Here is a 16,579-nt window from a genome sequence, read left to right on the forward strand (position 1 = left end):
AATATCACCATTCCCCAGACCAAGAGATACAGCTGGGATGATTCGGCATGCACTTCAGGAAGACGGCCATCGCATCTGGGGGCTTGTCATCTACCGCTGCACCTATAAAAGCGATGCCGACTGGGATGAATTCATGAGACGTTTACACTGGCGCATCCGCGATGTGCTAGAGTTTTACCAGGGGCTTGATTTGATGGACAGTCTTGGCCTCACTGTCTTGGAGGACCGGTCTCTTTTCGACGGTGCGACCACCTCCACCGTCCGCAACCACTTTAGACAATGGGCTGAAACTGCTGTTGAGGCAGAGCAAGGTGTGGGCGCCTGCCAACGCAGATCCCAGCGATATCGATACTGCATTCAGGTGGATGAGGAGGCATTAGATTCGGTTGTCCACAAGGTCCCAGCACCTTGGGAGGAGATATGCTGTAACAATGTGGGCTATGTCAATTTCATTGACAAGGAGTGGGAGCCGTATGGCCCGGTTTATTATGAAGATGAGTATGACAGACTTGTAGAGGACCCTGAGGAGCCGATCGAGGGCTGTACGCTTCACAATGTGGGTTGGATGAAAGTGCATTATGACACGGTCATGGTGTGCAAGTACAATTACATGCGCGATGAGTTGGCGTGGGATTGGGAGTATCGTCGTCCTCCTAATTTCGGACTCCGTTAAGCGCGGAGCATATTTGTACCAAGCTTAACTCTGTACTTTTCGATCGAAGCCTGGTCCTAACCCTGTATCTGATTGATTCGTGCTTAAAGCCCTTGTCCACAAGTTGGACAATGACAATCAAGCGCAAAATACCTCCAGCCTTGAACTCTCCTTATTGCAAACAAACAGTCTATCTGTCTATTGCTATCTGATGGAGCTCGGCTTCAATCCGACGTTGCCGTTAGTCTCGTCATTTAGTCCTATAACCTCCTTGTCTACGACCTTCCATTGGCGCAATATCTCTACTTCAGGATCATCACTTGACGACGATTCCTGCATAATTAATCCGGCACACTCCCTCTCATCTGATAAATCTTGATCCCCAGTCTTTCTTGAATCCGGGGATATCCCTCACATGCAGGAATGCAGCAATATCTATGCGGGGGATAGCGCTCCATCGAGGGTTATTTCTCCGTCCACCAATCGGAGCGACTTTCCCCAGATTCTTATATTGCTTTCTTCATGAGTGCAATATATCTGTGGCTGAATGGTCTGCGTAATTCCTGTGGGGTGAAGAATCCCCGCGCAGACCGAGAGGCTTGGCGACACGGCTTCAGTACATAAACACGTCGAGGACTGTTGCTTGATGTGGATTGGACTTGGAACTACTCAACGCAAGATGAAGTATCAGAATCTTCTTGCCATCGTGGCAGGCTGCATCGCCAGTTCCAGCGCCGTCAGTGTCTCCGGGGCTGCGGAGGGTTTCGCCAAGGGCGTCACCGGTGGCGGGAGTGCAACGGCCGTCTATCCCAGTACCACTGCCGAGCTTGTCTCTTATCTCGGGGACAGTCAGGCTCGTGTGATCGTGTTGACCAAGACGTATGGCTCTTGAATAGACCGTTTTTGTAGGTGAATGCTGACTGTTGACCAGATTCGACTTCACCAACACCGAAGGCACGACGACAGCGACTGGCTGTGCGCCTTGGGGAACTGCCTCTGCGTGCCAGTTGGCAATCAACCAGAATGATTGGTGTACCAACTACGAGCCTGATGCCCCCTCGGTATCTGTCACATAGTGAGTCTAGTGGCCGATGGCTGTCATGAGCACAACTAACGGCTACAGTGACAATGCCGGTGTCCTAGGTATCACCGTCAACTCTAACAAGTCGCTGCTCGGGTCTGGGTCCAGTGGTGTGATCAAGGGCAAGGGTCTGCGGATTGTCAGCGGTGCAAGCAACATTATCATCCAGTAAGTCTGCCCAGTCGTTTTGGACAAAAAAGAAGCAACTAAAATATGCAGAAACATCGCCATCACGGATATCAACCCCAAGTACGTATGGGGAGGTGATGCTATCACCATCGACAATGCCGACATGGTCTGGATTGACCACGTTACGGTCAGCTCCCCAAATTCCACATAATCTGGCTCGCTCTGATTCATGGTAGACCGCGCGGATCGGCCGCCAGCATCTGGTCCTCGGCACCAGCGCTTCGAACCGGGTGACCGTCTCAAACAACTACTTCAACGGAGTGACCAGTTACTCCGCCACCTGCGACGGCTACCACTACTGGGGCATCTACCTGGACGGGTCCAACGATCTGGTCACCATGAAAGGCAACTACATCTACCATTTCAGCGGCCGCAGTCCCAAAGTCCAGGGCAACACTCTTCTCCACGCGGTAAGCCCCCTCCTTGCGCACGGAAAGCTCAAGCTAACCGCCCCAGGTCAACAACTACTGGTACGATTCCACCGGCCACGCCTTCGAAATCGGATCCGGCGGCTACGTCCTGGCCGAGGGCAACGTCTTCCAGAATATCAACACGGTCGTTGAGAGCCCCGTTGACGGACAGTTGTTTACCTCGCCTGATAGCACCACGAACAAGGTCTGCTCGACCTACCTGGGACATGTGTGCCAGGTCAATGGATTCGGGAGCTCGGGAACCTTCAGCCAGGCGGATGAGGGCTTCCTGTCTAACTTTGCAGACAAGAATATTGCCTCTGCGTCGGCGTATACCGTGGCTCAGAGTAGCGTCCCTTCGAGTGCGGGACAGGGTAAGATTTAGTTTGGGGTTATCTGTTGGACGGAGGAGAGCGAGGAGGCTGGCTGGAGAAATGCGCTTTAGTTATGTGTTTGTGACATCTAGGGCTATACATCATGTCCAATGCTCTTCGGTCAAGGAGCCATACATATCTCGTACAACGAGTTGAACCACGGACACTGTATTATTGGCCGTAGCGAATAGCGAGCAGTGGCGCAGCAGCCAATGCATACGTTGGCCGAATCAGCCCGCAAGAACGGAATCCAGCCCTGCGCAGCGCACAGCCTGAACGGAGCCCAAGTCTTCCAACGATATTTAATCTGGGAAATTCTCAAATCATACAATTGTGCTCGATCAGCGTGTTCTCGAGGTGTTTTGCTCTCATCAGTGGTCTGGTTCACTTGTATTGATGGATATCACCGGCACCATGCGCTGCCTTCGACAGCTACAGCGGAACGAGGTGGCTCAGGTGGGGTTGTTTGATCCGATCGAGAGCTCATTCATTAAGCAGGCAAAGAGTGACTGGACCTGCGTAAGTCATTCCTATTGTGTATATGCCTTCTTTTGAAATTTTGGACGTTAATAACAGATAATGATACAGTGCGACTCCACCTGCCGTACGTTCAACGAAGCAGCAAACAGTAAATGCTCAAGATGCAGCCATGAAAGATGTGCAGAATGTCAGGCTCCCGGATACACTTTATGCCCATTCACCACATACACCTACATGTATATCTGTGTAAGTGTCATCAGGTCTATACTATAGCAATTGTATACCCTAAGCTTACATTTCCCAGTGCCAGTGTGGTGATGGCCCAAAGGTTTACAATGAACAGCCAAGATGTAATGGGTGTAACCATATAGTATGTTCAAACTGCATGCCGGTTAGGTAGGCTACATAGACCAAAGGAGGAGTAGAGACAGGGCAAATGCACTGAGACATTCTCTTTCAACTTTATCTATCGGGTTTCACATCAAGCTGTCGATTTTCTCAGACAAGGGACCAGAATCTGTGATCCGAACGCTGCAGCAACAGTCAGGCATGTTAGACATACCACAGAGACCCAGTATTTCCACCAGGCAACCTCATTGGCGACTTGATTCATGCTGAATGCGCCCTACAATATTATTAGTGTTCCGGGATTCCAGCCAGAACGGGAGCAGGATCGGCAGACCGTCACGAGAGTCACAGGTAGATAGATCTTGTAATAATTTCAGCTCTGTTATACCCTTGTGCGGGGGACAACCCTTACAATGGTGATATAAGTGAGGAGTCTGATATTGTCGCCTTGACGGGTGGCAGTGATACTTTCTGCGAGTGATGAGGCATTGACCAACTTATATGCATATGAGTCATCAGTTGCGCGTCGAGCTGGCGAGAACTTCTACTTACGACGCCAGACATCTTCTCCATAATCTCGATGCGCTGTTCAAGTATCATCCGCAAGGCCTCGAGCTCGGCGGTGTGTTGGCGTACCTGACTGAAACAACCGCGAAACTTGTCCTGTAGAGGGCCATCCGCGTCAAGATCGAAGTAAACCGTATTGTTGTTGTCGAATGCAATCAGCGCGGCTATAACTCGTGCTAAACCATTCCGAAGGCGACGCAGGGTGCAAAGTATCCACGTATACTCCTTAGTTTTCTTCAAAGTTGGATCGTTCTCGAGGAACATGTTCAGATTTTCCTGGTCTATTTCCCCCTGTACGCAAAGTAAGCTTGTCACAGCTCCCCCTGTGCATAGTGCCTGAAGAAAAGGAAGGCGTCTGTCTCACATGCTGATCCAGGACGTTCTCCAGCGACTGGACAAGCACTGTCCATTCTAACGTGATCTGACCCGTCCGTGTTGCAAGAATCGACAGAAAGTAGTACCTTGGATCCCATATGGGAAACTTGTGCATTCTCCTACCAAGCGAAGGTCCATCTACCTCATCCTGCAGGCAGTTCGCTACCAGATCCTGGTTGGCAAAGTACGTATCTTCGCAAAAGTAAGCCGCCCAGAAGAAATCATCGACCCCAAACACTATCAGCGAGAGTTGAGCCTCATATATGCAATCTTGCTCTTCTTCGCCGGGAGGCCTAAAGTATCGATGTTTGCGCAGTCCTCGGGAATCGCGAAGATCGGGCCGATCAGGTCGTAGGGCGTAGTAAGGCAGGTGGAACTCCAACACGAACCCTCGATCCTGATAAGTCAGAACCAATCATAGAAACTGAGTCACGTAAATAGTGAAAGTCAATCTATAGCCACCTGGGAAATGCCCATATAGGACTCGAATGCTACATGTCTAGAAAGAAAGGATCGTAGTTCCGGAAGATGAATATATGCGACGCCTGAGATCAAGGCCAAAGCCATCAAAGGAGTCAGGTTGACTATGTATCTGCAGCTTTCTCAGGACAGACTCGAAGCAGGCTCGAGGGAATGAGAGACTCACACTATTCTCCGTTCTGCAACACCCTTTCGCTGTTCTTACGTAAGCACAAGCGAAAGCAATGGGAAACAAGAAACACATATTTTGCATACGTCCTTTTGCAGGTTAACGTGTAACGTTTCAGCGTCCGCGCCGTAAACGTGAATGTGCAGCCCCTCTGGAGGACGTTGCATGTAGCCGTCCGATTCCCACTGCCTGAGAGGCAGAAACCTCGCGCCGCTCGGAAGTGAGACGCTCACACAGGGATCGCATCGATCATCAAGTATCGCGAGTATGCGTGTGTCAGCAGGAAACGATCTAATTGCCTCGGGAAACGAGCGAGCTCCGGTTCGTTCCAAGAAACGTCTTAGAAGCTCGTAGCGGCGAGGAGGAACGAAGTCGGGTGAGTAACAAGTCAGAAACTCCTCAATCATCGAGCCCCCAGGGGAACATTTCAGGCGATTATCTTGACCATGGTAAAGTGTCACTTGGCGAATGGCAAAGTCCCTTTTCCACTGTAGACGACGGAAAGATTGGCGATGATGAGAGGCAGACGCTTGATCCATCGATCTCCAGCGACAATATCATCAAATACCGTAGTCTTAGTGATCGAGTGCCTCTCATGAAACGAACGGATTTTTTTGATTCTGTGCTTCGTTTTTCGTTTTGAATGAAGCATCTTGTCGATGCCTCGCTCAGCCTCGTTGAAATCCCTGCAAGGCTGATTGGTGATTATTGGAGCCTTCCAGCAGCACAAACACTCCGCCACAGTCGCCTGCTCATCTTTAACTTCTTTTGCATGGTCCGCCTCCTTTTGTCGTCCTTGCAATATCATCGGACGGCCGCCGCCACGAAGGCTAGCATCCACTATTTTAGGACTCACGCTCTTGAGGTCAAGCATTTAGGCAGTAATCCTACAAGAAGGGAGCTCCCTTGGCGTTATCTGCGATGAGACAAACTGTTATCGGCCGCGTACTCCGGTTTTCATGATTCACTCAAAAAGTGATATCTGAGAGTTCAAGGGGTGGCCCCAAGTTCTTCATCTTCATGATATTTGTCACATGATTCCAAGGTGATGGGTATAGTCGGTTTCGATCGGTTGATTCACCCATCGCTCTCTGAGGAGCGATTCGCGCCAAATCCAATGGTGAATTCTCACGCTATAGCATATTCATCCAGGTCGATAAAAGCCAAAACCCCCTCATCATGATAACAAAGCCAACTCTAGGCTTGTCGCACGAGCATTGTCTCAAGATTGGGAAGACTAACGGCTACTCCTCGACTAGGTCAAATGCTTGGCTCGACAGAGAAGCATGTCCCACACGACCGACCAGCGGAGATGACGCATGTGGAGCGCTGATTCTGACATACTGATTGAATACTCAAGATCCAACTCAATCATAGCAAATATTCTTTGAGTACTGGAGGGAAGAAAGAGGATGACACCACGTCATGCACGTGGGGATAAGCCACATGACGTCACTCCATTTCTCCCTTCCTCTTTTATATCCATGGAAGCGGACAAACGCTGAATGAATGTCTTTGTCGATTGTCATAGCTCACAGGAACAATAATCGTACTTGAGCGGCATCCCAACTTAGCTGGTCGACGTGGACCCGACTCCCTTACGCCCACTTCAACAAATACCCCGACTCCCTCCACCAGCAGTGTACGTCTGCAGATTCCTCGATTCATTTGCAACGGTCAATACCGCTGACTCCTTCATCACAGTCAAATTCCATCAGTCGCCATGCCTTCCATGCACGATCGTATTCGGGAGGACCTCCTCATCAAAGAGCGCGCTCTGTGGACCGCCTTGACCTCAGCAGACCCCGGGCCGGCTATCGAGAAACTCGCCCACGAAGAAGTCAACATGATCTTCCCTCAGACACCTATCTTGACCCTGGAGGGCGAGAACAAGATCCAGGATGCCGTCAAGCCCCCATTCCACCGATTCGATACCTACTCCCTGGATGAAGTGCGGGTGATCATTATCGATCTGATGGCGGGGACGGTTACATACAGGCTTACAGCTACCAGAGGATCCAAGACGTACCGTGCGAATGGCTCGACAACGTGGCAGCAGGCTTCGGATGGAGAGTGGCGGATCATATGTCACCAGGAGACATTGGTGTAACTTGCCGCGTTCAGGGTTCCGAGGCAGTTGTCGCCATTCTTTATATATTCCTTGATGAGGTTATGCTTTGTGTTATTATGATTGCTTGATACCGACGATGTGAGCGATATATGTTACTTTCGTGTTTGATGGCTGGATGAGCTACGAATGCGATTCTTACAACCGATCATTATGAGCTGCTAGCTACAACTGTAGGATATTCAGAGGCGAGAGAACATGAAAATATCCTAAGAGGGAGGGACATTTAATTGGTTAAAGATCAGACGTCGCTCCAAATATGTTTATGTTTTGCTTTCTGCGAAATGTCGACGACCATGAAGACACTCATAATTATAATAGCAGAAGTAATCAGCACAGTCTTCGTTCTATTATGCATTTTAAGTTAGAACTTATATTGAAATAACCTCATGTGGATTGACGTCTACGTGGCGTAGTCAGAGCCGGACCCAGATGATGTGATTGTGTAACCATCATTGCATAAAACCGCCTATTGCGCACAAATAAAGCATCAAGCTCTACTTACTATCTTTGAAGTGTTCATACAAAAAAGAAGTAGACTTGTTGTTGAAGAGGGACAACCTGAAAAACAAAAATGGGACGACCCGGGATCGAACCGGGGACCTTCAGATGCCTTGACGAAGTTGACTTCAGTCTGACGCTCTCCCAACTGAGCCATCGTCCCAATTGATGTCTTAGGCATCAGAGAATAGCTCTATATCGATTTAAAAGAATTTACACTAGGATCCCTAGTGAGCCACCGATGACTCAATAAGCCAATGTCATCGACTCATATTGACTCATCAGACCAATCCCTCACATTGGTGCATGCAATTACAATCACATTATTATTCGAGATGATTGAGACGATTGAAACGAAAAAGAAGTTGATCAAACCAATCATGCAGTCGACCCCCTCATTCGCGAGGGTCCTAGTGGGCCTCAACCCAGCAGTTTGCTATCATAATACGAGGCCAACGTTGCAGCCGAGTCTCTCGCTAATCCTCAGAATTTTCAGTTATCTCCAGGCCATGTCTCTTTTCTCTTCTAACCTCTCATATTCCCAAGATTCATGATGAATCTCACCTCAGTCCGCCAGGCCAATTGGGGTCAGGAATGGCGCTCCTCCTCGTGGTTCATCGTCGCCGCCATGGCAATGGCCTTGTTCACGGGTAAGTCTGGGCGTCCGATAAGCGGAGCTGCTCTAGCTAACACATCGCGTCAACACTAGACACATTCCTATATACGTTCCTCGTCCCTATTCTCCCCTACGTGGTTGAAGATCGCCTCGGTCTAGACGCCTCTCTGACTCAACGTATCAGCTTCGCGTTACTGTCCGAAAGTGCCCTTGTAGCCGTCGTGCTGAACCCGTTCATTGGGCACTATGCTGATAAGTCGGCGTCCAAGCGAGTCTGGCTGCTGACGGCGTTGGTGGCCGCCCTCCTGGGCTCGGTATATTTGGCTCTGGCGACGTCGGGTGGGTGATGTCTCGATCGGATGTGAGGTGTCTCGTCAACCCAGGCTGACAGGTCCGTGGTATCGTAGTGGTCGACGTTTTCATTGGCCGGTTTATTCAAGCCATCGCCAGCTCGTTCATGTGGGTGGTGGGATATGCAACAATAGCCGACAGTGTCGACTCGAAGCGTCTGGGCATGATATACGGTATCATCTCCGTGGCTGCGGCTGTAGGCCTGTCCGCAGGGCCCATGGTGTCAGGTGTGCTGTTCAAAATAGGCGGTTATTGGACGGCTTGGGCCAGCGCTTTTGCAATCCTTCTTGGGGATATCGTTTTGCGTCTGCTCATGCTGGAGAATCCCCGGAGGAAGAGAGGTAAGCGATTGGATGAGGTTCAAGTTTCATAGGACTTGATTCTGATTTAGATTCTGCAGAGAAGCAATCGGATTCTTCCCTTGTGGAGGACGACACACTCGAGGAAAACGCGCCGCTTTTCCACCCGGACAATGACACATCGGCCGCCTCTCGCGCCACGGCTTTACCTGAGACAATTGGCGAGAAGACAGGTCTACAATTCTACGTGTACATGTTTCGACACCGTCGATTCGTGAGCGGGGTACTGGGCTATTTTGCCTTTGCGATATTGATCTCCAGCTTCGACACGACTCTTCCGCTGCACGTCCGTGATGCGTTCGATTGGGATAGTATGCCGGCGGGCCTGATGTTTCTGGCCTTGCAAGGTCCAGGCATTGCGCTCAGTCCCCTTTGTGGCTGGTTGAAGGACCGCGTTGGGACACGGATCCCTACCACGGTCGGTTTTCTGGCCTTGGCGCCTCTGCTGTGGCTGCTGGGGATGCCAGGTGATGAGCGTTTCCCGTGGGCAAATCAAGGCCAGAGGGGCCCGATCATCTATGCTGTGGATGTTACGGCCGTGGGAATCGTATCGGTTCTGCTGAACGGCGTTGGCATAATTGAAGCTACCAGTAAGTCAGCGTCGATCATCATCAGCGGTCCTTCCTTGGTCTAATCTGTTTCATCTTGAGTAGCGACCGTTGACGAAATCGAGAAACGACACCCTGGCATATTCGGACCCAATGGCGGGTACTCCAGGGCCATGTCGATTTGCAGCATGAGCTGGACCATCGGAGCTTTCTTCGGGCCTATCCTTTCAGGCTACATGGCGGAGCAGATTGGATATTACGAAATGACCAGTGTGATCGGTAAGTCATGACATAGAAGATTTCTCTACGGGTACTCCGTTGTGTGGCGATGCACTGCTAATTGGCTTTTCCTTAGCGGCAATGTGCGCTGTTTCCGGGGTCAATACTTATTGGAATCTTGGGTCAAAGGCGCATGTCAACCATGGGAGCCTTGAACCGGATCTACTTTAGTGATTTATGTCATTGTTGTCAATCTGTGTGAAACGAGCGTTCCACATTCAGCAATGGCAATTCCCCCCTGCCACCGTAGAGAACTGGTGTACTCCGTACAGAGTGTGTAATATATTACTCGAATTCCTGTACCGAGTAGATAGACTAGGTGTCTATAGACCGCATGGAGCTCCACAGTCGACTTCCTTTGACGGTGACCTGCAGCATAATCAACGACGGATCAAGTCCGGCTTGGTGACGGTGGGACTGCTCAAGCAAAGAAACAAATGCATGAATAGACATGCATGAGTCCGAAACGAAGGAACAATAATTGACTTTGAAAGTCTAAGGAAGATAGACTGATGAGTTGGGGAAGCACAACCTCATGGACTTCCCTAGTCTATCGAATTTCTGACGTCTGTCCACTCTGAAAAGAAAAGGAAAAGTCTTAAGTCCTGAGAGTCGAGACCCGCATTGCGCCCCTTAAAAAAGACGAGAATAGATCGACACTTGGACTGTTCCGTAGGCGAACCTCGGCATCCATCCACGAAAATGAAATCGATCCTCCGTCCTTGATTCTATTGATCCTGATTGATGGTCTTTTTTCATCAAGAACCGATAAAAACAGGAAAAGCTACTGCCAATCTTGTTTGACGCTACCGAAGCGCGGACTTCGGGTATGGGCCGGAAGGGCCGGTGGAAGACGAATCGAACCTTTGACCCGTCAACGGTCGAGCTGGGGCGCTGTAAGTGGTCAATACTCCTGGTCTAAGAGGCCTATGGCAGAATGGCAGACGAACTAAGAGAATCCCGGCAGTCTTGCATGCGCCATGACTGCTATCGCGTGTGCCTGAAGAAAATTTCGTCAAACCATGGGTGCAGAATCGCCAGATCAGCATCAGATGCGATGATGATGTAAATTCCCCCGAGAACTCTCCATTCCCGGCCGAGATTGAGTTGAGTTTTATTTACTTTTAGCTTTTTACCCGTCAATTGTCTTTTGTGGGACAGCAAAAGGACCCCGTATATTGCGTATGTGACCTGTTCCTGGATCACCCGTGCACCGACCTCGACGAAAGCTCCTCCGGTTTCGAGACTCATCTTGAGATTCTAGATCAGATTGTCTCTGCACTTTCCAGAGGTCATTTGTGGCGACGCTGACTGACCTGCTGCCAGCGCCACCTGTTTGGCTTCTTGTCCGGAGAGACAGCGACACTCCTTCAGACTCGGTACGGAGAACAAGCGCAGAAATTGATCAGGCTTATAAGATAGCCTTCATCGACGGCTAATCATTGTTTCTCAACGAGATCTGACATCCGCTAGTCTAGTAGAGAAATCGGAATATGAAATAAGACAGTAGCCCCGCTCAAAGGGTCTTGCTTACTTTATTTTTTATTTCTGCCAACGCCTTGACTCTGACCATCCGATCATACCATACCATATTCTCACGCCATGCCTCCCCAAAGGATTTTGATCGTCGGGGCCGGCATTGCGGGCATCGCTAGTGCTCTTGCCATCTCGAAGGAGCTGACCCCGTTCGTTCCGGACCTGAAGATCACCGTCTTTGAACGCCATGACATCCTCTCCACCTCCGGAGGTGCCATCAACCTCACCCCCGTCGCTCAGCGTCACCTCGACCAGCTCGGAGTGCTTGCGGAACTGGACCGGTTGGGCGTAGAAGGCGGAGCCGACGTCGATGCCATTCAGTTCTTTTCCTGCCGGTCAGGAAGGTCGTTGGGGTCGATTGACTTTACACATGACCAGGGCCAAGGGTACAACGGATACAAGGGCCGCCGGGTGATGCGGATTATCCTCTCGGTCGCGATGCTGGCGGTCGTCGAGCGGACCCGGAATATCGAGATCGTCTTCGGCAAGAAACTGGCCAAGGGCGAAGAGACTGGGGACGAAGCCATCCTGTACTTCCAGGACGGCACGACGGCCGCGGGAGATCTCGTCTTGGGGTGTGATGGCGTGCACTCGGCCACACGGACGCAATGGGTCGCGCCCGAGTCTCCGTCCGAGTACACGGGGATCTCGTTCCTGCAGGGCGTTGTCGATGCCAAGACGCTCAAGTCCCGCGTGCACTTCCGGTCGACGTCGATGAATATCTCCCGGCATGGCACGTTACTGGCGAGCTACTGCGACCGCGAGCACGAGGAGATTTTCCTCGCGGCCATTGTGCAGTTTGCCGAGGAGTTGCTCCCCCGGTACCGGATCGAAGCCGGCCAGGACTGGCGGAAGCAGCATGCCATCCGGAAAGCCCTGCAGGAGGAGATGCAGGATCGATTCGGCAAGTCGGGGATTCCGTGCATCCGCGAGATGATCAATACCCCGGCGGAATGGATGTTGTACCCCGTGTACCAGGTTCGGCCTGGAGGGCGGTGGCACACACAGCGAGCGATCCTGCTGGGAGACGCAGCACATGCGGTATGTGATCTCGATCCGGAACGTGTGCTCAAGCTAATTGTGGATATAGATGCCACCACGCGATGAATCAGCGGCATATGCGCTCGATGATGCGATTGTGTTTTCGCGGATTCTGGCTCGCTACCGCGACGAACCGCTGACGGAAGCATTCAAAGCCTACGAGGACCTCCGACGGGAGACGGTCAACGAAGCTTTCAAGTCCTCTCGGCGGATGTGGGAAAAGCACAAGGACATGGGTCTGTTGGAGGGACGGCTGCGTGAGTGGACGCTGCCTTTCTATATCCGCAATTCGAAGGAGGCTCGCGAGGCGGCGTGGGAGTTTGACGCGACCAAGATCAGCATTCCGATGCCGGTGGAGGAGCAGGACTCGCTATATTCGTTTGAAAAGGACTATCATCTATAGACGATGGAAGCATGCGGTACTGGAGTTTGCTGGTTGGTGTTTGGGACATGTTCGGACGGCAGAAATCTTGCATATCTTGCATATGGTCATAGGACCTTGGATTGGGACATATTGCATTGCATTGCATGGATCTGTGTATCATCATTTGTCGTTATTCGGCTGTTGTTGAATGTTGTGTGTGAGTATTGCATCTTTTGGGAATCATTACGAATACGAGGAGACATTGCACGAGCACCAAGAGACATTGATGAGAATTTCTAAGGATTACTCGATGAGAATAGCACCATAGTATGTGCCAGATTAGCAGCATATATTTCAAATCTCCACGAGTCAGTCGTGAGCAGGACTTTCGGGTTGACTTGGCAAAGCCCCTGTTTCTTATTGATCTGTTGACAGTAGTATTTGTCCGGTTGCGATTGTTCCATCTATTCTGGCTTCAAGATTCTGTGCAGTATGTAGCAATATGCCATCCACACCTCTACTGTTGTCATCAGCTCTTTGACCCCGGATTGATTTATTCTCGGACATTCCATGCCATACGAGTCCTCAATTTCCACCTGTCGCGTAGATTCCCTCGCGTCAATCATCCTCGGACCCCGATCTCATCGCGATCAGATTCGTCATGGAAACTCATTTTCGGGGGATTTCACAAACAATTGATGGAAAATACCGTCTCTCTCATGTAAAGCGCTCATCAGCGTCAACTTTCAACACCTCCTTTCCGACAATGCCAATACAGCGGCTGAAACCCCGGCTTTCTTGGCAATGAACTGCCCCGACAAGCTTTGAAACACAACCGCGTCATTTGTGGATATTTTGCGTGCAGATCGAATGCCGGATCACTCCATGCGCGACGCAGTCGAGAGTCATTCCGGCGCTGTCCGGACTCGAAGCAGTCTAGCAGGGTAACTTCTGTAGCTTCTACCCCGCCGAATCTCCAGCCTTGGCTTCTGCGTTGACGATGATCCGAACCTGGTGAGACCCTTTTCAGGGATTGTGTCGACTGCCGGCTGGCTTGGCGGCTGTGTGTGACAGCCTCCAGCGGACGGAAATTATTTTCTGCCATATGGCTTCGTCCTGGCCGAATCTGGAGTCGTGTGACGCTGATCGCGGGGAGTCCGTCCACCTATGGAGACGGTTCTTGCACGGTGGTCTTGGAGGGATGCCAGGGCCAAGAATTGCGCCAAGAGGAACCGGTGTTTGCGTGTTGTTGCAGTTTGAGCAGCGTGTCTGAGCTATACTGGGTGCATTGCCCGATTGGGAAATGTAGCGGTTCCCAGGGTATATAAACCTCCACGAGGCCGCCTGGAATGGGGTTTGATTCTTCAGGCTCAACAGGCTTGGTCTTGATTCTTCTGCGCTCTCTTCAGTTCCTTTCCATCTATCTTCTCTTCGCTCGTCAAGTCTGGTACTTGCTTTTTTTCCACATAGCAATCATGAAGTTCTTCGCTGCTCTTGTCGCTGGCGGTCTGTCTGGACTGGCCCTGGCTGCTCCGACTGCTACCACCAATCCATTGAACAAGCGGGCTAGCGCCAACGATGTATGCTCCATTTCCTGGCTGAGACTATTGCCACATGCTGACCTGACAGGCCGCCTTTGGTTACGCCAGCTTGAACGGAGGCACCACCGGTGGTGCCGGCGGTACCACGACCACCGTCTCCTCGTACGCAGCCTTCACCTCTGCCGTCTCCAGCGATAGCAAGAAGGTGGTCTATGTCAGCGGCAACATCAAGCAGACGGCCGACCAGGTCAAGGTTGGCAGCAACACCAGCATCATCGGCAAGGATTCCAACGCGGTTCTCGAGGGATTCGGCCTGTATACACGTACCTTCTGCACTTGTCTGGGCTTGGCTAATTGAGACAGTTTGGTCAAGAAGAAGTCCAACGTGATCATCCGGAACCTGGGTGTCAAGAAGGTTCTGGCTGACAATGGAGATGCCATTGGCGTTCGTATGTATCTCTTTCATGATGAAGGTACTCAACTAATGATATGAAAGAATACTCCAACAACGTCTGGATCGACCACGTCGACGTCTCCTCTGACCGTGACCACGACAAGGACTACTACGACGGTCTGATTGATGTACGTCTCCCCAGTCGCCGGGCGATGCAATACTGACAACTGCAGCTCACCCACGCCGCCGACTACGTGACCGTCTCCAACAGCTATATCCACGACCACTGGAAGGCGTCCCTGGTCGGCCACTCCGACAACAACGGTGACGAGGACACCGGCCACCTGCGCGTTACCTACGCCAATAACTACTGGCGCAACATCAACTCCCGCGCCCCCTCCCTCCGCTTCGGCACCGGCCACATCTACAACAGCTACTTCGAGAGCGTCAGCGACGGCATCAACACCCGCGACGGCGCCCAGGTGCTCGTCGAGTCCAACCAGTTCGTCGGCTCCAGCAAGCCCCTGTACTCCACCGACGCGGGCTACGCCGTCGCCAGAGACAATGACTTTGGGGGTGCCTCGAACACTGCCCTGGCGGGTACCCTGACCAGCGTTCCATACTCGTACTCTCTGCTCGGATCCAGCAAGGTCAAGGCCGCCGTTGTTGGAACCGCCGGCCAGACTCTGACCTTTTAGCATCTGGCAGGATGGCAATAGCTGCTATGTACATAGTTGATTACTTCTTTCGCTCCTTTGCGTCGCGCGCGCATTGCAATCAACCTAGGTTCCTCTGTTGGACTGTCGCTACTATGGCAACGACAAGAACAACTTCTTCATCTTGGGGTAGTTCGGCGTTCCCAGCCCCGTCGCCGGGTCCCATCTGCTCCTGTCAGCTTTCCCTCGTAAGACAATGCAGGAAACATACCCCTTGATGGCACTGAAGCCCTCCGAGCCACACCCCACATTCGTCCCATTGGTAACATCATTCAACACCTCGGGATGCGCATACAGCACGGGGTTCACAAACCCAACCGGCCCCTTCCCAACCGCCAACCGCTCCTCATTGATCTACACACGGTTGGTCAGTTTCCACACAGGCACAAGAACAAAGGACCGGACCGGACGCACCAGATTCAGCACCGACGCAAACAACGGCGCCGCCAGACTCGACCCGTAGAAATGGTACAGCTCCCCGCCCATAAACGCCGGGAAGCGCGCCCCGTTGGCCGCGACGTCCGGATACGCCCGCCCAACCCGGTTATACAGCCCCGTTGTCGCGGTGACGTCCACGTTGAGCTGGGTGTAGAACGGGTAGGGGGGCCGCGCGCGCCGGAAGTAGGTCTCGACGGCAGCGGCCTGGTACGCCGGGCGGGCGAAGTAGTTCGAGAACCCGCCCGCCGTGGAGAAGTTGCTTGCGGACCCGCCTAGGTCGACGTGCATGACGCTTTCCGCGTCGGTGGCGGTCTGCTCCGGGGAGAGCATGGTGCCGCCGACGGAGGTCACGTAGGGGCAGTTGGAGGGGTACTGCGGGTTGAAGATGCGGCCGTCGGGGCCCAGGCAGCCGGTGGAGGAGCCGTCGCCGGGGAAGGAGGCGACGCCGTAGTCGCCCGACGCGAAGAGGATGGAGTGGCCCTGGAGCCCGAGCTTCAGGAACTCGTTGCATTGCCGCTTGGTGTAGGCGGGGGGGAGGTCGGCCTCGGCTTGGCCGTAGGAGGCGCTGATGACGGTTGTGGGCTTGTAGATGCCGCATTGGAGGGTGCCGTTGTAGCCGCCGGGGCGGGGGTCGGGGTAGAC

The 16,579-nt window shown here is 52.1% G+C and overlaps 8 protein-coding genes across 8 annotated transcripts; 6 read left to right on the forward strand and 2 right to left on the reverse strand.

Annotated features, from left to right (window-relative positions):
* Window positions 1-37: 37 nt before the first annotated feature.
* On the forward strand, window positions 38-673 carry CDV56_102885 (uncharacterized protein; the record flags this gene model as incomplete). Its single annotated transcript, XM_026756504.1, has 1 exon — window positions 38-673. One exon carries the CDS (start codon window positions 38-40, stop codon window positions 671-673), a length of 636 nt encoding a protein of 211 aa, XP_026610749.1.
* A 658-nt stretch (window positions 674-1,331) lies between these two features.
* On the forward strand, window positions 1,332-2,717 carry CDV56_103035 (polysaccharide lyase family 1 protein; the record flags this gene model as incomplete). Its single annotated transcript, XM_026756654.1, has 6 exons — window positions 1,332-1,531; window positions 1,584-1,727; window positions 1,776-1,901; window positions 1,953-2,049; window positions 2,099-2,332; window positions 2,379-2,717. 6 exons carry the CDS (start codon window positions 1,332-1,334, stop codon window positions 2,715-2,717), a joined length of 1,140 nt encoding a protein of 379 aa, XP_026610750.1.
* Window positions 2,718-3,667: 950 nt separating this feature from the next.
* CDV56_103307 (uncharacterized protein) lies at window positions 3,668-5,664 on the reverse strand (the record flags this gene model as incomplete). Its single annotated transcript, XM_026756926.1, has 6 exons — window positions 3,668-3,703; window positions 3,749-3,811; window positions 3,947-4,030; window positions 4,087-4,392; window positions 4,466-4,873; window positions 5,212-5,664. 6 exons carry the CDS (start codon window positions 5,662-5,664, stop codon window positions 3,668-3,670), a joined length of 1,350 nt encoding a protein of 449 aa, XP_026610751.1.
* A 1,184-nt stretch (window positions 5,665-6,848) lies between these two features.
* CDV56_103638 (nuclear transport factor 2 family protein) lies at window positions 6,849-7,235 on the forward strand (the record flags this gene model as incomplete). Its single annotated transcript, XM_026757257.1, has 1 exon — window positions 6,849-7,235. One exon carries the CDS (start codon window positions 6,849-6,851, stop codon window positions 7,233-7,235), a length of 387 nt encoding a protein of 128 aa, XP_026610752.1.
* A 1,069-nt stretch (window positions 7,236-8,304) lies between these two features.
* On the forward strand, window positions 8,305-10,078 carry CDV56_103793 (putative MFS multidrug transporter; the record flags this gene model as incomplete). Its single annotated transcript, XM_026757412.1, has 6 exons — window positions 8,305-8,404; window positions 8,464-8,709; window positions 8,778-9,062; window positions 9,113-9,670; window positions 9,734-9,907; window positions 9,984-10,078. The coding sequence occupies 6 exons, from the start codon at window positions 8,305-8,307 to the stop codon at window positions 10,076-10,078; spliced, it is 1,458 nt and encodes a 485-aa protein (XP_026610753.1).
* A 1,431-nt stretch (window positions 10,079-11,509) lies between these two features.
* On the forward strand, window positions 11,510-12,887 carry CDV56_104110 (FAD-dependent oxidoreductase; the record flags this gene model as incomplete). The annotated part of the gene is made up of 2 exons (XM_026757729.1): window positions 11,510-12,484; window positions 12,534-12,887. The coding sequence occupies 2 exons, from the start codon at window positions 11,510-11,512 to the stop codon at window positions 12,885-12,887; spliced, it is 1,329 nt and encodes a 442-aa protein (XP_026610754.1).
* Window positions 12,888-14,323: 1,436 nt separating this feature from the next.
* On the forward strand, window positions 14,324-15,481 carry CDV56_104393 (pectate lyase family protein; the record flags this gene model as incomplete). Its single annotated transcript, XM_026758012.1, has 5 exons — window positions 14,324-14,428; window positions 14,478-14,704; window positions 14,753-14,838; window positions 14,886-14,971; window positions 15,017-15,481. The coding sequence occupies 5 exons, from the start codon at window positions 14,324-14,326 to the stop codon at window positions 15,479-15,481; spliced, it is 969 nt and encodes a 322-aa protein (XP_026610755.1).
* Window positions 15,482-15,592: 111 nt separating this feature from the next.
* On the reverse strand, window positions 15,593-15,853 carry CDV56_104514 (uncharacterized protein; the record flags this gene model as incomplete). Its single annotated transcript, XM_026758133.1, has 2 exons — window positions 15,593-15,665; window positions 15,711-15,853. Coding segments are annotated over 2 exons (216 nt in total), but the record flags the coding sequence as incomplete, so codon positions are not given.
* Window positions 15,854-16,579: the final 726 nt, after the last annotated feature.

The sequence above is a fragment of the Aspergillus thermomutatus genome (assembly GCF_002237265.1).
Source record: "Aspergillus thermomutatus strain HMR AF 39 chromosome Unknown NODE_281, whole genome shotgun sequence".
NCBI classification, from domain to species: Eukaryota; Fungi; Ascomycota; class Eurotiomycetes; order Eurotiales; family Aspergillaceae; genus Aspergillus; species Aspergillus thermomutatus.